The following is an 18,209-nucleotide window of genomic DNA, read 5'->3' as shown; positions in this document are numbered from 1 at the left end:
GCAGGCTTCAGTAGTTGTGGCACGCAGGACCAGTAGTTGTGGCTCGTGGGCTCTAGGATGCAGGCTCAGTAGTTGTGGCACACGGGCTTAGTTGCTTCCCGGCATGTGGGATCTTCCTGGACCAGGGCTCGAACCCATGTGCCCTGCATTGGCAGGCAGATTCTTAACCACTGTGCCACCAGGGAAGTCCCCGACATACTATGTCTTGATTCTGGATTTAAATATAGGACAACTCCGTACCTTGATAGACTGTGGGAATGAAAGACAGTAAACCTACTGTTGAGAAATTCTAGAATTTCTGAGTAGTATTCCATCATATATATGTACCATATCTTCTTTATCCATTCATCTGTTGATGGACATTTAGGTTGTTTCCACGTTTTGGCTATTGTGAATAGCGCGGCTATGAACTTAGGGGTGTGTGTATCTTTTTGAATTATAGTTTTGTCTGGGTACATGCCCAGGAGTAGGATTCATATGATAATTCTATTTTTAGTTTTCTGAGGAACCTCCAGACTGTTTTCCATAGTGGGTGCACTTACTTACATTCCTTTGAGTTGCTGGATAGGTGGGCTCTCCTCAGTGGTCCTCACTTTTCCCATCTGTTGCCATATATTGTGTGTTCTTGGACATCCTCTGGGATTAGCGGCATCAGTGATGCACCATGGATTGGAGTTCTTCGGTAACTAGTAAGTTCCTAAAATGTCCTCAGGCCTCACTTTGCCAGAGAGGTTATGTCCCTGACTTGGATATTATGTCCCAGTGGCTTGAGATTATAAGCTACTATTTCTTAAAAGTCTGTGCATTACACAGAAAAACTTGGTTATAACATAAATTATTACTATGTTGATTTGAATAGCAGTGGTACAAGCACATCCCCAGAAACATAGCAACTACATAAAATAAAAGTTTCCCTTAACACAGAGCAGAAGAACCAGGCTTTTACATTATTGTCTTCTCCAGGATTTGGCTGTTGTAGTGTAAAATGCCATTATGTCTTGTCCAACAAGTTTCCCCTGCATATGTGAGTAAGGGAAATAATCCATTGCAGTAAATGTCTCAAAAAAACCACCCCCTTATGCACTTTGGAAACAAAACACTGAACAAGTAAGGTATCATAAGGACAATCCTTTCTATTCTTCAATTAATCACTTTTATGTGATGTTTATTGTCTATATTGGAGATGTATAGAGAAGAAAAATAATAAGCATACTCTCCAATGGAACAGTTATGCTCTGAATACAAGGGAAATACATCCCTTTAAAACCAGTTTCTAGGCATTGCCTAGAAGTAAACATGTGACAGTAAGTTTAATGGCAAATAATACTTATTGAGCATTTACTGTGTGCTAGGTCATTGTTCTAGGTCCTTTGCATATATCATCTCATTTAATCCGTGCCCCAGCCATATGGTTTAGGTACAATTCTTACCTCCTCTTTATGCGAGAGAAGACTTAGACCCAGGGAGGTAAAAGGATTCGTCAGAGGTCACACAAGTAGCAAATAGAAAAGCTGGCAGGTGGACCCAGGCAGACCAAGTCTAGACTTCACATTTACCATAACCTCAGCAAGCCCTCCCAACATGAAGTGCTCCCTCCAAGATGAATTTAAACAAACATCACCCATCTAATTTGCATTGTTTGGTAGGTCCAACTGGATGATTTGTCCTATAAAATTTGAAATTGCGTTGCATTATTTATAGGTAGTATTTTGATAACAGGAATCTAACCCCAGAATTTCCCACTGTTTATTCTATCATCTTTGCAGTTGAAAACAACCTCTGTCTTCACAATTGAGACATTTTTATTCTTTGTCTCTGAATTAACACTGCACAGAACATGACTCTGTGTGTGTGTGCGTGCATGTGTGCATGTGTGTGTGTGTGTGTGTGTGTAGAAGCTGCCTTTTCTTCTGGATTAAATTGTTGCAGCTTGGCTGAGTGAAGAGAATTTCTCCCACTCACCGAGCCCACAGCAGACATGTTAAGAGAAGGCTGCTGCTTACAACACACCCAGACACGAAGGGGCAGGTGACAACAGTGTGTGTGCCCAGCATCTCTGGAAGGGTCTCTACAGATGTGTACAGCTGCTGCTGCTTCCTACCTTCAGATTCCTGGAGCCAACACCCACCCACTCTTACAGCCTCTCTCTCTCTCTTTTTATTTTCAAGGAAAAAAGAAAGAGGCAGACGGAAATAGAAGGCAAGCGCCAAGAGCTGGACGAGCAGATACTTCTGCTGCAGCATTCCAAGGTAAGCGGCTGATCCCACAAACCTGTTCCATTATTAGACATGCAGATCACACGCCAGAGAGCTGGGCAGAGCCTGCCCTGGTGTGAAGGTGCCGCCGTGGGCTGCACCAGCCCTTTTTCATTGTCAGGAAACCATCTCTGGGCTTGTGAATTTCTCAAATTCAGGGCATTGTTACAGCATTCCAATTTCTGCAAGCATGATGAGCTGATAGGTGCCTGTGGATGGGTTGGGGGTGTGTGTGCCTGTGAACTGTGGTGGTTATATATAGAAATTGGAGAATTTCCACATGGTGGGTGAGGCAGTGATCCAGGGCTGTGTCTCCAAAACATAGATGGGGTGTGTGTGTGTGTGTGTGTGTGTGTGTGTGTATACAGAGGTTCCCAAAGATACATTTAACATGCTCTTTACTAAATTAAAAATATTAATCTTTTCTTTCTTGATCTGGAGAAAAGGGAGATAAGAGCAGTGTGTGGTCTGATAAATGAGCAGTGCTGGGCACTTCAGGTTATTCACGTGTTTTCTTTCTACTTTAACAATTTTGAAAGTGTCCTGTTAGAACACTGTCAAAGACAGTATTGAAATGATTTGACTTGATTGGTTTCCATTGCACCATGAGAGAGAGAGAGAGAGAGAGAGATGCTTATTTATTTATTTTTCTTTAAAACATAATGCACTTAAGCATCATAATTGATGACAACCCAGGAGAAAGCTCTGTCACTGTCACAAGGACCTCACTGGTTGCAGAATGTTGCTTTCTGCAGGCTCAGAGAATAGTATGACCAGTGGCCAGCTGGGAGTCGCTGCTTGCTTTCCACTGCTCCTGGGCTTTTTTAGAAAAACCCTCTCGTGCTCACACCAAGTTGCCGTGACATTACATGTACAGAAACTGCATCGCTCAGAGGGCTAGTTGGGAAGGTGGGGCTGACTCTCCAGGTGATGCTAGGTGTGGATTATTTTTTAACAAGATGAACCTTCATGGTTGCGTTTCCCATTCTTTTCTAGAAGACGGGGTTGTGCTGAATGAATCCTCAGAATAAAATTATCAGCAGGCGAGTTCCTGATCTTAAATAGCAGCATGAGGGGATGTAGGGACGTGTGTATGCATATGGCTGATTCGCTTTGTTGTGCAACAGAAATTAACACAGTACTGTGAAGCAATTATACTCCAATAAAGATCTATTAAAATAAAAAAAATAAATAGCAGCATGACCTAAATCTGCTTCACATATTTATCAGTTCACCATTAGCTTGAACTAGAGAAAGGTGTTTTAAAGGAAGAATGGCAGCACGATACCGAGAATATTGCCTGTTTCTTTCTGCTCATCGTGTAAATCCATTTATGGACCTTTCTTTGTGGGAAGCTTGCATCTACCCTGTATGCCACTACTCTTTCCTTACCACATTCCTGAGGGAGGATTGAGGGCTAAAGTTAGCATCCTCTTCTTACAGAGGGGGGGGGCTTAAACACACTTAATAGAACCGAGTGAATTGTTCAAGGTCAATCTGGACAGAGCTGGATCTCTGGCTCAGAGTATAGTCAACTCACTCCTTATTAGAGACCAAAATATATTCAACCTCATCATATTCTTGCTTAAAAGGTGAACTTTTGAACAAGAAGAATGAAAGAATGAGAGGCTGTTTTTGGCTAGACAGACTCTCTCCTCTTTCAGCTCAATGCGGTTCTTTGCTTCTGCATTCCTTGAATCAAAAGTCTGGCAATGTACGTCAGCAGATCAAGTTTCTTTTGTCTTACCTTTTATCTTTCTGGGTGTCAGATAAGATACCAAGGATTCATTCATTGCTGATCCAGTCCAGTGTTACAATATTCTTTTCATATTCCATCTGTCCGTTTTTCATCCATCCAATCAACAGAAACAACAGTACAGATGACTTAGTATTGCATGGGGAAGCAGTGAGATTCCTTCAAAGACTTAGAAACAAGGGAATAAGATAGTTCTCTATGGTTATCCTGCTAAAATTCTCACACAGTTGATGAGATTGACTATTTAAGGGAACACCCAGGACTTTCACCAAGGTTACCTTGCTATACCTGGGGAGAAAAGATTGGAAATGATGGAAATTTAATAAGTGGAGACCAGTGCATTATAATTTCTCTTACTAGGGAGGACCTCTGTGGTAAGGGTGGACCACTAGCCTTGAACAAGGAAGAAGGGAAGCTCAGAGGTTGCAAAGGTGGTTTATTGGGTGCTACCCTGGAGAGGGACCCCAGCTCTGGGAGGCCCCGAGTGTCTCTGCTCTGGTGAAGTGGTGTCTGTGGTAAGGTGAGGACAGTCACTGGCCTCACCGTGATGCAGGTGACACTTCCCTCATGAGTCTGCCTCTCTTTGTTCTGAGTCCATCCTCCCCCAAATAGAGTTATTTTAATAATAAGGAGGGTGGTGCCTGATTGAGAGAGATAGATGATCACTTCAGGCACGAGAAATGAGTATGTTCTACCTTCAGTCAGTTAACTGTTGACTGACCTTAAATAATGGGAGTCGTCTTCCCTGTGATCATTGTTCAGGGCTTAGCAGCCTCACCCCCGGATGGTAGTAAATTCATTGAGGTTATAGTTCCCCCGTGAGCTCTTGGTAGAGACTCAGCCAGCTTCCTGATGGCAGCATAGCAGCCATGTCATCCCCGTGTCCATTCTCAGTAATAGTCATCATTTTCTTTCAGTGCCCAATATGTGCCTTTAAATACATCCCCTCAATAATGACCACATAGTAGATACTACTCTCCCCATCCTACAGGTGAGGAAACAAACTGGTGAGAACAAGTAATCTGCCCAAGAACAGGGAGACTCTGAGTCGGGGAGCCCGATTGAACCCCAGCACTGTCTCCATAACCATGCTTTCTCCAGGACACTGTTTCCTCCAAATGATATAATTAGTCTAGAAAGATGTCAATTACTATCATCACTGCCTCTTTTACTCTAAGTATATTTTCATGGGCTCTGGAAAGTTTGGACCATGTGGAGATGTGCCACAGTGATGATTCGTAGTTCCTTGAAGTAGAAAATATTAAGAAATATGTCAGGAATTGCTATTTATTTTAGCATTTTTCAAAATTCCAGATGTGCTCTAAGAAAAATTATTCTCAGTGCAAAGTTAAATAGAAAAGCATTAGAATTTGATTTCATATTTATTAAGATATAATTCTCATTATCAAATAGTCTTTGGATGTGTATTCTCATGCAATGAGCTACGAATTATTTAGACAGATTGACTGGTCTCTTGTCAAAACAAATAAATTTTGCAATGCAATCATCTTGATACTTGTATATTTGACTAATATATTTCCTAATTGCAATAGTTAGGGCTATATAGTAACTCCACAAAATGGAATATCATTACTTTTTATATGAATGATAAGCAAATTCTATAAGGCGATGAAGAAAATGTTAAATTTTAGCTGCTACACCCCAGTGATTAGGAAACCTCCAGGTACTTTGACGTCCTAGCCAAATTAAACTCAGACTTCTTTTTATAAGATCCTTAGCTGTATTGAGTATCTGACATTTGTGATGCGAGAATTTCCAAGAAATGCTCACATATGGGACCAGTAGGCAGTTTTAATAGCCGTATTACTTTTGCTGATAATAAAAGGAAGGAATGTATGATCATTGCAAGAGTGAAATTCAAAAGTACAGCAAAATATAAAGAAAAACATATCAATTGTCTGCTCTGCACCCAGATATAACCCAATATATTTTTATGGATTAAGATATGGAACCCTCACCACAGGCCTCATCAGCCTGTGAGTAAAATGAAATTATATTAACATTAGTCTCCAAAATGCATTAGCCTTTATCTCTTTTTTGATTTTTGTATATGGGTTCTTTTAAATTCTCATACACAATTTTATAATTTTTATGAAATCACATGTAACATTCATTTACTTTATGATTTCTGACCTTGATGTCGTCCTTGGAAAGAACACCTTCATCTTGAACACTTATCTATGATGTTTCTTATACTTCAGTAGTTTTAGGATTAAAATCTAGAATTTATTTTCCTGTAAGGAATAAGATAGGAATAACTTTACTTTTTACTGATGGTGAGACAGTTGCTTCAACATGATTTGTTGATTAATTCATCCTTTTCCCCACTGATTTAAATGTCTTCTTTATTATATACATATTTCTCACTTACACTCGAGTCTGCTATTTGTGGGTTCTTTTTATTCCATTAATCTGCCATTCCTGGGCCAACTCCATTCTCTTTAATCCCCCTTGCCTTTTAATATATTATAATATCTCATAAAGCAAGAGCCATCATTATTCTTCTTCTGAAAAATTGTCTTGGCTTTTAATTCCATGGAAACAATTACTTATTTTTATTGTTTTTATTATGTGACTTGTGATCATGTGAGTTTAAAACAATAAATCAACTATTGGATTATACCAGACAGACTGAATTTAATATTCCCTTTTGCCCCTTGGTTGAATTGCCAGAGATCTGTCTCTTTCATTGGTCATTTCAAGGTCCCAGCAAGAAAAGGCACTCAGTACATATTGCCACATGAATCCCTTTGGGACTGTCATATTTATAAAGGTTTGTATAACATAGTCAGCATGGTCAGAATCCAGTTGCTAATAACCACATCTTCAATACATAAGCTGTCTTTGAATTATTTATTCATGAGCAGGAACCCTGACTAGAGTTTTTTCCTAATCCAAGCCATGAAAATTGTCATTATATTTTAAAAACCACAGCCTTTTCTCTCCAGAAGACTGAATGGAAAAAAAAAAAAATCAAGGAATGAATTGTGACCCTGCGAGATATTTATTGTCAACCCACCAAAGTCATTTGCTGAATAGCCCGAAGGTATCAGGAGCCTTGCTTGCAAAGACATTACAGTGTTTCTCACTATTGTGAACCGTTCAAACTAATTTTAGACTTTTCTTGGTTGTTAGTCTGTGCAAAAGGCCAAGTTCAAATTTGAAAATATTGACCAGGCAGGCAGGGGACAAGATGTAAAGGAACTTTATGTCTCATCCTTTTCCCCATCACGTCTCCCCCAGGCCCCGTAAACAGAGCTTGAGTGGAAGTTAAAACTTGGTTTCTTCTATCGGAAGTCTTGGATCGGCTTTTGTGTGGCCTGAATCATGTAACAAAACCAAAGATCTTATTGGGAGTCAATGTGGGGGAAGGGATGTGATCGGGGGAGGGGAAGGAGAATAGAGAAGGGGACACAAGTGCATGAGAACACATCACAACCATTGTGCCACCCTATGTTTAAGCCATTTTTTATTAGGAGATGGAATTTAGCCAGATTCCCAACATCACCCACTAACGCAGCCAATGTCAGCTTTAGCCCGATTACAGGTGGATGAATGATTTGGAGTAAAAAGTAAAATCACAACAATATAAGAAGAAATCACAGATAAAAGTCTTAGAATGAGAAAGTCTTGGCTAATTTTTACACCAAAGCCAGAACTATAAGGTAAAAAGGATTGCTAGAGGGCTTCCCTGGTGGCGCAGTGGTTGAGAGTCCACCTGCCAATGCAGGGAACACGGGTTCGTGCCCCGGTCCGGGAAGATCCCACATGCCGCGGAGCGGCTGGGCCCGTGAGCCATGGCCGCTGAGCCTGCGCGTCCGGAGCCTGTGCTCCGCAATGGGAGAGGCCATAACAGTGAGAGGCCTGCGTACCGCAAAAAAAAAAAAAAAAAAAAAAAAAAAAGATTGCTAGATAATGACTTTATAAAAATGACAAATGAACAGAAAAAGATTTCAAAACTTACTGATTCATCTCCCACTTTCCACTGTCCCCCACTCACACCGGACACTCCTCACTGCTTAGCTGGATCACCTTGTTGCTTTAGCTTAGTTACCTTATCTGTAGATTAAAAAAGTTTGATTAGACAATCTTGAAGGTCACCAAACTCTGTCCCACTTCCCAGCTATGACATTTGTCATCCCTCCACCTTGAATGCCCTTCTTGTCATCTCAGATCTCAGCTCAAACGTTTAAGTACTCAGAGAGATCTTTCCCACCTAAAGTGTCCTCCCTCAGTCCCTGTTTGTCACATCATCCTGCCAACCTCCTGCCAGGCATGTATCATAGTCTGAAATAATCTTGCATCCATGTTTATTAGAATGAAGACTTGGTGAGAGTGGGGACTTGCTTGTCTTCCTGAGAGGTGTCTTCAGACCTGGCGGAGTGCCTGGCATGTAGGGGATGGATGGGGACCCTGCTGTTCCTGAGATGGGGAATGCAGGAGAGACAGGTTTGCAAGAGGATGAGTAGTTCCTTTTGGCTAGCCAGCGGGAAAGCTTATTGCATTCCTCAGCCATTTGGGTAGTCCTTATGCAGTGCTACTCAGACTGCGGTCCTCGGTCTGGCGACATCAGTGACAGTATCACCTGGGAGCTTGTTAAAATTCAGACTCCCAGGCCCTATCCCCAATTCACAGAGTCAACATCTCTGGGGACAGGGCCCTGGAATCTGTGTTATAGCAGGCCCTCCTGGGAATCCTCATACAGACTGTAAGTTTGAGAGGCTCTGTTCTAATTTTGTTTTCCGAGGCTGGACCGGCCCACAGAGCAAGAACCAGATTTACTTCAGGAGGTCTCTCCATCGGCCTTTCAGGAGCCCTGTCAAGACTCCGTGTGTCAGCTGGCAGCTCCCCGTCTGCTGCTTCTTTGTCTTGACTCTTCACAGTTGCCTCCACTTGACAAATGCGAAGTTTTGACAGTTCTTAGTACCTGCACGCTTTGATAGACTTTTTTTTTTTTTGATGTTTGTTACTTGGACAATAAGGGCATAAGAAAAGAAAACTTTTTGGTTTTAGTTTTCACTTCTGCTGAGCTCTACTTGTCACTAAATTCTGAAACACTCAGGCGGCCAGTGAGAGCCAGAGCAATACAGGGAAGGTGGTGCTTTTGGCGGACGTGCGTGATCAGTACGCACAGGTGCCTTACATCCGAGGCCCTAACACAGTCAGCTCTAGGGTACAAGACGAGGGGATCTGGAGTAGGTTAAGGAAGCTTCTGGAGGCAAATGGATTTGAATTGGTGGTTTTCCCTGACAGCAATTACTTTGGGGCCAAGTGAAAACTCAACTAAGCTTTTTTGTTTTTGTAATGTCAAAACACCTTTGTGAAACACCTTCCCTGAGACCAGGCCCACTGTCTTGTTCTGTTAGATCCTCTCTTCCTAGCTCCAGCTGTTGCAGATGTTTTGGTGATGTCACTGCTGTATCCAGCGAAGAGACAGATCTGGGGGCACATATGCTTTTGGTGTTCATGGTCACCAGGCTGCTTTTGTCAGAGGTACTGACCAATGGCTGGGGCTAAATCAGCCAGAAAATGGGGTGCGGTGGGGTAATTCAACCCTTCCCTTGGTGGCAGGAGGCACTGGTTGAAGAAGAGCAGACAGAACATTCCCAAAATCAGCCACTTCCTCGCATTTCAAGAAGCCCTGGCTTGTAGAGCATCTCCTGCTGGGGCATAGAAAACTGGGACTCTCCATGGCTGCCTTTCCAGAAGGGTCCACACACCAAGTCTGAGGTTGCCAGCATGTCAGTCTCCCAAAATCCTGAGGTTTTTATCTTCCACGGGTGGAACTAGGTTAATGTCAAACGTTTTAGCACAGGAAGCTCTCTGAAAGGGTGACCCCTTCCTCCCAAGTAATCAGAGTGAAAGACAATCGAGAATTTTCCAATTCACCCATTCACTCATTCATTGACTGGAACTGAGCCGGGTGAGACAATGAGATGCAAAACTGAATAAGGAATGGCCTTAGCCATTGAGGAGCTGGGAGTCTACAGGGGGGGCAGATATAAAAAGAAATAATTTGAGGGCAATCTAAAGAATGCTCTAGGAGTTCCCTGGTGGTCCAGTGGTTAGGACTTGGCGTTTTCACTGCTGTGGCCCGGGTTCAATCCCTGGTCGTGAAACTAGGATCCCACAAGCCGTGTGGTGCAGCCAAATAAATAAATAAATAAATATTTAAAAATAAAGAATGCTCTAGAATATGTTCTCCACTATAGGAGACACTAATCCTGCCAGCAGAAGTGGAGGAGGGCTTCTCAGGTGGCATTTTACCTGCTCTTTCTCAGGTGAAAAGAGGAGAGACCAAGGGAGCAGGACGAACGACAAGAATAAACATTCCTATGGTACTAAGTATAGACCCAGCACTTTTAATGTATGAACTCATTTAAATCCTCATAACACACCTCTGAGATGAGCACAGTTGTTGTGTCCATTTTACGGATGAGGAAACTGAGGCTCAGTGAGGCTAAGGGCCTGTCCTAGGTCACACAGCTAGTAAAGGGCAGACTGGCTCCAGAATCCAGACTGTTAACCATTGTTCAACCTGGTCTCTTGGCATATGCGAGTGTGATCTCCCTGGAGAATTTTGAGTGGCTTGAGTGGAGAATGGTGGTTCTGAGGGTTTTCTTTGTTTGTTTGTTTTTTCCTTCTGTAGCCCACTTAGGAAGAGAAACCAATTTACCCCACCCATTCCCACTTTCCAGTGAGGGGTGGGGGGAATCTCTGTAATAAAGCTTTGGAGAACGTAGTAGTTTGCTAGGGCTGCCATAACAAATTCCACAGACTGGGTGTCCTAAACAACAGAAATGTATTTTGCCACAATTCTAGAGGCTAGAAGTACAAGATCAAGGTATCAGCAGGGTTAGTTTCTTCTAATGCCCTCTCCTTGGCTTGTTGATAGCTGTCTTCCTCAGGTGTCTTTACACGATCTTTCTGTGCTTGACTGTGTCCTAATCTCTTTTTATAAGCACACCAGTCATATTGGATTAGAGCCCATCCCAATGACCTCATTTAACGTTAATTTCCTCTTTAAAAGCCCTATTTCCAAAATAGTCACATTCTGCAGTAGTGGGGCTTAAGACTTCAATGTATGAATTTGGGGGCGGGGACACAATTCAGCCCACAGGAGAGCCACCAACATACACACATTGCACCGGGAGCTTTCACACATGATTTTATATTATTAAACAATGCCCTATAAATTTTTAAGTATTTTTTTTACACTTTTCTGAGTAGTCCTTGCAAACTATTTTTTAAATTAATTAATTAATTTATTTTTACATCTTTATTGGAGTATAATTGCTTTACAATGGTGTGTTAGTTTCTGCTGCTTGCAAACTATTTATAACACATTTACTGGCAACATGTTAGCAATGCTGTGTAACTGTTTAAGCACGTTGGGGTGAGAGGGTGGCTCCTGTCTGCAGTCACTTGAGCAGTACAGTTAAGAATCATATGTGAACAAACTGGCATCTTTAATGAAGGGAAAGCTGCAGGTCAGGAGCTATAATTATGCCTCTCTATGCACTCTAAGAGTGACCAAACAAATCTTCGCCGACGACTTGTAATTCAAAAGGAAGAATAACACCAGTGAAAACTATGGCCACCTGGACACCACCCTGACAGTGTGTTGCTAACAAAAGGTCCAACCAGAAGTGCAGGAATTCCAGCCACCAGAACTTGCTCCTGTACATCTTGCTTCATGCTGCTGAATGGTGGCCTGACTTCTCAGTAGAATGGCAGATCAGAACCATTAATGAATTCTAATTTACTATTACTAAATATTAGTAATTTTTAGTGACTCATTTTATAGGTTCATAATAAACAGCCCTTAACCCCATGTAAAATGAGAGTCTGTGGACTTGTGTATCTTTCGCTTGTAAGAGCTTTCGAAAGGAAACCAGTAGTCTGAATTGTGTGTCCACAATGTTAGAGACATAGTCCACATTCTCTTACTTCCGTAAATCATATTTAATTGGTTCCAAGCCATGCATGACCTGGCTCTTAGTCATCATGAGAGCTCCCTTTCTTCCACTTCCTCACCCTAACTAATGAGATCAAATGAGATTCAGATAGAGGGGATGCCAGGGAGCCAGAGAACCTAGCACTTACTCTGTTGACTGGCTTCAAGGCCATTATTCCAGTCCTTGCTGGGAAGAACTTGTCGCATGCCCTTCTTCTGGCAGAATTGGTGATGCATCCTCACAGTGGCCCATTCCCATGACCGCCGACCTGCCCACAGGGATGCTCAGCCATGGTGTCCAGCCTCTAGCAAACATCCAGTAACCACCAAATGACAACTAGGTAACCCAAATCAAAAATCCTCTCCTATGCCTTACATGCTTTGCTCTTCATTTTAGGGAGTTTCAACATGCCTTTCTCTTGAGCTGTTTTCATTTCCCTTCTCAAAGCACTAATCAGTCACTCCCTCCTAACCACTGACCCAAAACACGAAAACTTTTCATTTTACTCCATGATTATATTGGGACACCGACACAGGTGGGGTGCATAATTTTAGTACCATTAAGAGACAACTGCTGAGGTTGGTTGGGAGTCATTAAAAATGAGTTTTTAAGAAGAGGCGTGACATAGATTAATCTTTTAAAAAGAGCACGTTAAGATGGACTGGATATTACAGTGATCTTAGGAAATGTTATAATGGAACTGTAGTTGCATAGCAAAATGTCTTTATTTTTTAGAGACTCGTACTAAAATATTTATGGGTGCCATGTCATGATGTTTGTTATTTACTTTAAAATGCTTTGGTGGAAAGAATATATGGGAAAATATGGCAAAATGTTTATAGTTGTGAAATCCAGATGAGATTACACAGGCATGCATCATATGGTTTCCTCTGTTTTTCTGTATGTTTTCAAATTTTTTAATAATCGAAAAGTGGAAATCAATCCTTTTGGCGGCTCTCTGGGCCTTAGGCGAGAGGGGCAAGTAGGGGGCCAAGTAGTGAGAAGCGATTCAGGTGGACGCTGATGAGGGGCGGAGCTAAGATGGAGACACCGCGGAGGGAGAGGAGGGTGTGGACCGAAAGGTATCATCTAGTCTGTTCTCTTCGCTCATTCCCACAGTCCAAAGTGCTTCGGGAAAAATGGCTGCTGCAGGGTGTACCTGCTGGAACTGCGGAAGAGGAGGAAGCCAGGCGGCGGCAGTCTGAGGAGGATGAGTTAAGAGTCAAACAACTTGAAGGGAACATTCAGAGGTAGGTGGTTTCCAGCCCAGGCCCCCAAGCTGTGACTTTACAGTGCAGTAACCACCTCTCTCCTCTAGGGGGCGTTTCTCAATGCCGTCCCCTTTTCCCAGGGCTTTAGAATTATCTTCCTAAACAGAGTAGGTACGTTGTTGCCACTGAAACTTTTCCATATAACCCAGAATTTTGACCCTGAGTACTAAGTATTGTATTGGGATTCACACAGTACAGTGATGTCTTCATGGACCAACTAGGTGTGGTAAGCAGCTTGCCCCTTCACTAAATGTCCCGTTTTTGAGTTCTTCTGTCAGCTTTTGTCTTTTTCCTTCTTGAGCTCAGGCTGTTAGCTGTTAGTGGGTCTGTTGTCAAATTTGCTACATTTGATCAATTTGAAATGGGAAAACTGTAGCCAAGAATCTTAGAATTGAAACTGAGGGCCCCTCTGTGAGCTGTGTGCCTGGACTCTAAAAAGTAACTTTGTATTGTCTAGTTTCAATGCTCAGAGGGTGAGTTGCTTCCTTTATGGTCCTCAACCAGGTTCTGAACATTTCAGTCTGGGAGATAAGTGACCTTTCTACGGCCAGTGGCTGACCAGGCTCAGACAGAAGCAAAATAAATGTAGGTTTCCACCTGGGAACTGTAGCCACGCCAGGTCCCAGGGCACCCAGCCAGGGATGTGAGATGGTGGGGGAAGATGGTGTGTGGAGATGCCTTAGAACGAAATCTCCCCTGCCACCTTATCCCAACAAATTCTGCTGGAAATCTCACCTTGGAGAGGGTCATCTCTTTCTCCTGAGGTTTTGAGCTCTTTTAAAATACAAAGAGTAATAGCTAACTTGCTACCAGTCATTTGTACCCAAGAGTGAATGAAGCTGGTGAGGGTACCTAGGGGACCCCAATAGCATCACCAAAGGGAAAAGCAGACTGACTGTAAGCCCCAAAGGCCTGTGTCCCTACTTTGCTTGAGCCCTTATTGCCCCTTAAAGAGTTCTCAGAGCAGCTTGCCCAAGCTTTGTTTGTGGGGGAAACTGGCTAAGAAAAAGTTTATATGGTGTGTGTGTGTGCGTGTGTGTGTGTGTGTGTGTGTGTATGTGTACATATACATACACACACATACACGTACACACGCACTTTTTCTTAAAATACAAAGGGTAAAGGCTAAATAATATATATATGCATATATATATAACATTGGAAAGGCTAAATTATATATTAGTGTGTGTGTTTATGTGTATATATATTCCATTAGAAGAAGAAATTTTAATCCTGTAAATACTGACATCAAGTTTGTGAGGACAAGTACCTCCAGAACCCCAGGAAAAGAAGGGACTTCATGTTAGAAGCCCAGAAGATAGAAAGGGGAGGGGGTGGGATGAAGTAGCTCAGAGTCCTGAGCCTTGGGGATTCCCTCTCCTCAGAAGTGGCTCGCCTTGCTGCATCTTAGACAAGATGAGGGAGCCAAGGATAATGGGAAATATTGACAGTAAACTGAAGAGGAAAAGGTAGCTCTGAGACATGGTTTTATAGGTTTGTTTTTAAGTCTCAAAGTGGCAAGTCCATGGTGCTTTCAGCTACAGTGACAGTTGATACCATATAGCATCTCTTTATCTTTACTCTTGTTAAAAGTTCCAGTCCATTTCCTCTCTCTTTCTTACTACACTACACTCCAGATGGGTCTGGCACCAAGCAGATGCTCCATAGCTGTTTGTTGAATGAAAGGATTGGGGCTGGGACCTCTGCCTGGCAGAGGGGGGCTGGGGAATTACTCTCCAGTCCAAGTTGGCAAAATTCTAGGAACCAAGTGGCCTGGGCACTGTCTATTCACAGCAGGAACCGTGATTCAGGTTCACATGGGGCAGCGTTGTACTGCTGAGGAGTTCTAGGCAGGAGGAAGAAACAGGGATGAGAATTTCAGGCCCCCTCTGGTATGGAGGGAGACAGTATGCACATGGATGGGCAGAAAATTTGATTTAAAATTGTTTTTTTAAAACCTGGATATCTTTTCTCACTGAGCCTGACATGTGCATTCATTTCATGTAGTAGGTATTATTACAGATGGAAGGCAGACAGGATTTGGAAAGTAGGATAAAACCAGTTCTGTGACCTTTTCTGGTTTTCTTAAATGGCATCAGAAAACGTGGTCTTCAACCACATTGGCAGTTTCAGTTTGGCTTGAATACAAATATATTGTTGTTCTAGCCCCATAGGTGGTAACTCTCACCTGTGATGAGCCATTACACGTGGGAGAGAAGTCTTAAATCAAGACTCAGTTTTGGCTAAATTAATCATTGGAGCGAGATATAAGAGTTAGGAGCTGGTTTGTGGTTCAGGTGGGCATGACCATACTCCGAAAAATGAAGAGAATCTCTTTTTATCCTTTGAGTCAACAGAAGAAAGAGCTCATTCAATGCATGCAGGCAATCTCTTGGAGGCCATTTAAGAGAGAGATTCCCAAGCCAGAAGGAGAGAAATCATAACAGCCTAAAGGGGTGGGGGTGGGATGCTTAGGCCTGGATTCAGGGGGCATTTCCTTCTGCCATAACCACGGCTTTGCTGGACATCGGCCAAATGGGCACTGGCCATTTGTTGGAGAAGGAGCTGTGTTCCCTGGAGCTGCTTTTCTGTAGCAGCAGGGCTGCCAGTGGGCATCATTTCCTCCCTAGGGCCTCTTGAGGGAGGAGTTTCTTCCTACCTTAGATGTCAGTTTCTGCTTCCCTTCATCTTACTGGCAACTTCTCTTCTACAGTATTTAGCATCTTTAAGCTTCAGTCCCAAGGGAAGAAAGGAGCTCTCCCTGCTCCTTCCTTAAAGGATACTCAGTCACCTAAGACACTTTTCTGAAGTCAAGCATTGGTTCTTTCTCATACTCTTAGTCACTTGAACTGCTTTAAAGGTTCATTGTAAACAGAAGCATCCTTCAGTCTTACAAGGTCTTTGTGGATGGGCTGGCCTGGCTCTGCTAATTTTGGCCGAGCTCGGCTAAGAGACTCTAAGCTGTAAGCTGGATGCACCTGCTCTCATTTTCCCTGCACTAATGAACTAATCGTGACCATTTCCTTTTACGGCAATGGCAGAGGTGCAAGGGGGCTGAACAGGCAAAAGGCGTAGGCTCAGAACTGCCCGTGAGCCATTAGCCAAAGCAAGTCAATGGCTAATCCCAAAACCCAGGGGAGGTGGTAGACAGTCAACCTTTTAGAGAAAGGAACTCAGAGTTATGGGGCAAAGGGTGCAGATACAGGAAAGGGTGAAAATGGGTACTAATCCTTCAATCTTCCAGAAGCATGATTGTTCAATTAAAAACTGCAAGCATTAGGGAAAACTGACCAGCAGGAGGGAAAGTACAGAATAGCCCAATGATGAGAAAGAGGATGAACTAAAACAACTCAAGAATTCGGAGGAAAAGGAAGAAAAGAATAAAGGAAAATATGAGTGGCTTTGAAATAAGATCTGATCTTTATGTAATAGGAATCCTGGAAACGGTCTGCAGGTCAAATGCAGCAGAACCACTAAATTAAGGAATTCTAAAGGAGTTTGAATTGGAACATTAATTTGTAGATCTTAAGATTTGGGTCCACCTGTCTAAGTCCTCCACCAGCAACAAATTAGATTTTCCTGAAGAGACATATGAACTCTTTTCAAACTATATTAGTATATAATATAAATGTACTAAACTATATTAGTACATTTAGGCCCTGAAGGTATATTACTCCCTTTTGGTGAATCAGGAGTAGCTTGAAGAACCTGATGGAGCAGCAGAGAATAGCAATCCAAGAGCAGGGAGAATGCCTGCAAGGAAAGATTGAGGGAAATCAGGGTCAGTTAGTTTAGAACAAGAGAAGATAATGATAGCAACCTAACTCAGAACTTCAAGTGTATGTAGGATTTAGGCCACATCTGAATTCTTTATGTGTTGGCCATTCTGAATATGATAAAGACTTAAAATAAAGCATGAGAATTTGCGCTTAGACATATGTCTGTTTCCCTAGATATCTTCAAGAAGAAAGAACATAACCACCTTTCTAATTCTGATTCCAAAATTCTTTAGGGTGCCAGTAGCCATATAAGAAGTTCCAGGTTTACAGACATGTTTTCTTCTGAGATGTTATTTGTAAATTGGCGGTGATTTGGAACTGAGAATGTTGTCTGTTTTTAAAACTATTATATGTGGTGCTTAGGTTTTTAGGGCAGCCCACAAGGAGGACGGGAAGGAGGGGAGGAAGTAGGGAAGGAAGGAAGGGAGGGAAGGAGGGAGGGAGAGAGGAAGGAAGGAAGGAAGGAAGGGAGGGAGGGAGGGAGGGAGGGAGGGAAAAATGTAACTAGACTATTAAATCTGGGCATTAGAATCACTTGGGAATAAAAATATGAATTCCCAGGCCTCATTCCAGGAAATTTGGATTCAGTGACCGAGGTGAGGAGGGAGCCCTGTAATTTATGTTTTTCAAACAGTGCTCCAGGTAATTCTTTTGCATGGTCAGGTTCAAGAACAATTGCTATAAATGGAAAAAAGCATAGATCATAAGTGAAATCCCATTATAATACCTGTAAACCCTCAAGGGAAGTGAAAAGTAAATAGTGTTTGGAAGAAAATTGATTTCACCCAAACAGATAAAGAAGGACAACCCTAACCCTTGATTTCAAACTGAGTCAAAGCCTTAGTACTTTGACTCAAGGAAATTTGAACCCTGCTTTGGGACTCCTGTAAGTGGGAATAAAGCTGTCTCTCTGGCATTGGGCTGAGGTCTCTCTACCATAGGTCCCGCCGTGGAACCAAGCTTTTCATTTGAACTTGACTGGAAACAGCCGTGGTTTACCAAACTAAAATTGATACCCATCAGGAAAGATGGCTGCTTTCCCAAAGGCCAGAAAATGCTACCATTTTTCAAAGGTTTCTGGCTGAAATTAAGAGCACGATAGCCTTGAAATGATGACTTCAGTGATGACAAATGATATATCAATTGTCAAATTCTTTTGCACAACTTTT

At 42.4% G+C, this 18,209-nt stretch overlaps 1 protein-coding gene across 8 annotated transcripts in view; it reads left to right on the top strand.

Annotated features, from left to right (window-relative positions):
- The window catches only part of PALM2AKAP2 (PALM2 and AKAP2 fusion), a 496,857-nt gene that overhangs the window by 220,344 nt on the left and 258,304 nt on the right, over nt 1-18,209 (top strand). For all 8 annotated transcript variants that reach the window (XM_032635250.1, XM_032635254.1, XM_032635248.1 and 5 more), the window contains 2 exons: nt 2,169-2,249; nt 13,110-13,240. In XM_032635250.1, the coding sequence (XP_032491141.1) occupies nt 2,169-2,249; nt 13,110-13,240 (212 nt within the window). The remainder of the gene's footprint in view (nt 1-2,168; nt 2,250-13,109; nt 13,241-18,209) is intronic.

Source organism: Phocoena sinus, chromosome 6 (genome assembly GCF_008692025.1).
Source record: "Phocoena sinus isolate mPhoSin1 chromosome 6, mPhoSin1.pri, whole genome shotgun sequence".
Taxonomy (NCBI): Eukaryota; Metazoa; Chordata; class Mammalia; order Artiodactyla; family Phocoenidae; genus Phocoena; species Phocoena sinus.
The sequence above is the reverse complement of the archived record's forward strand: the minus strand, read 5'-3'. Positions and strand labels throughout refer to the sequence as shown.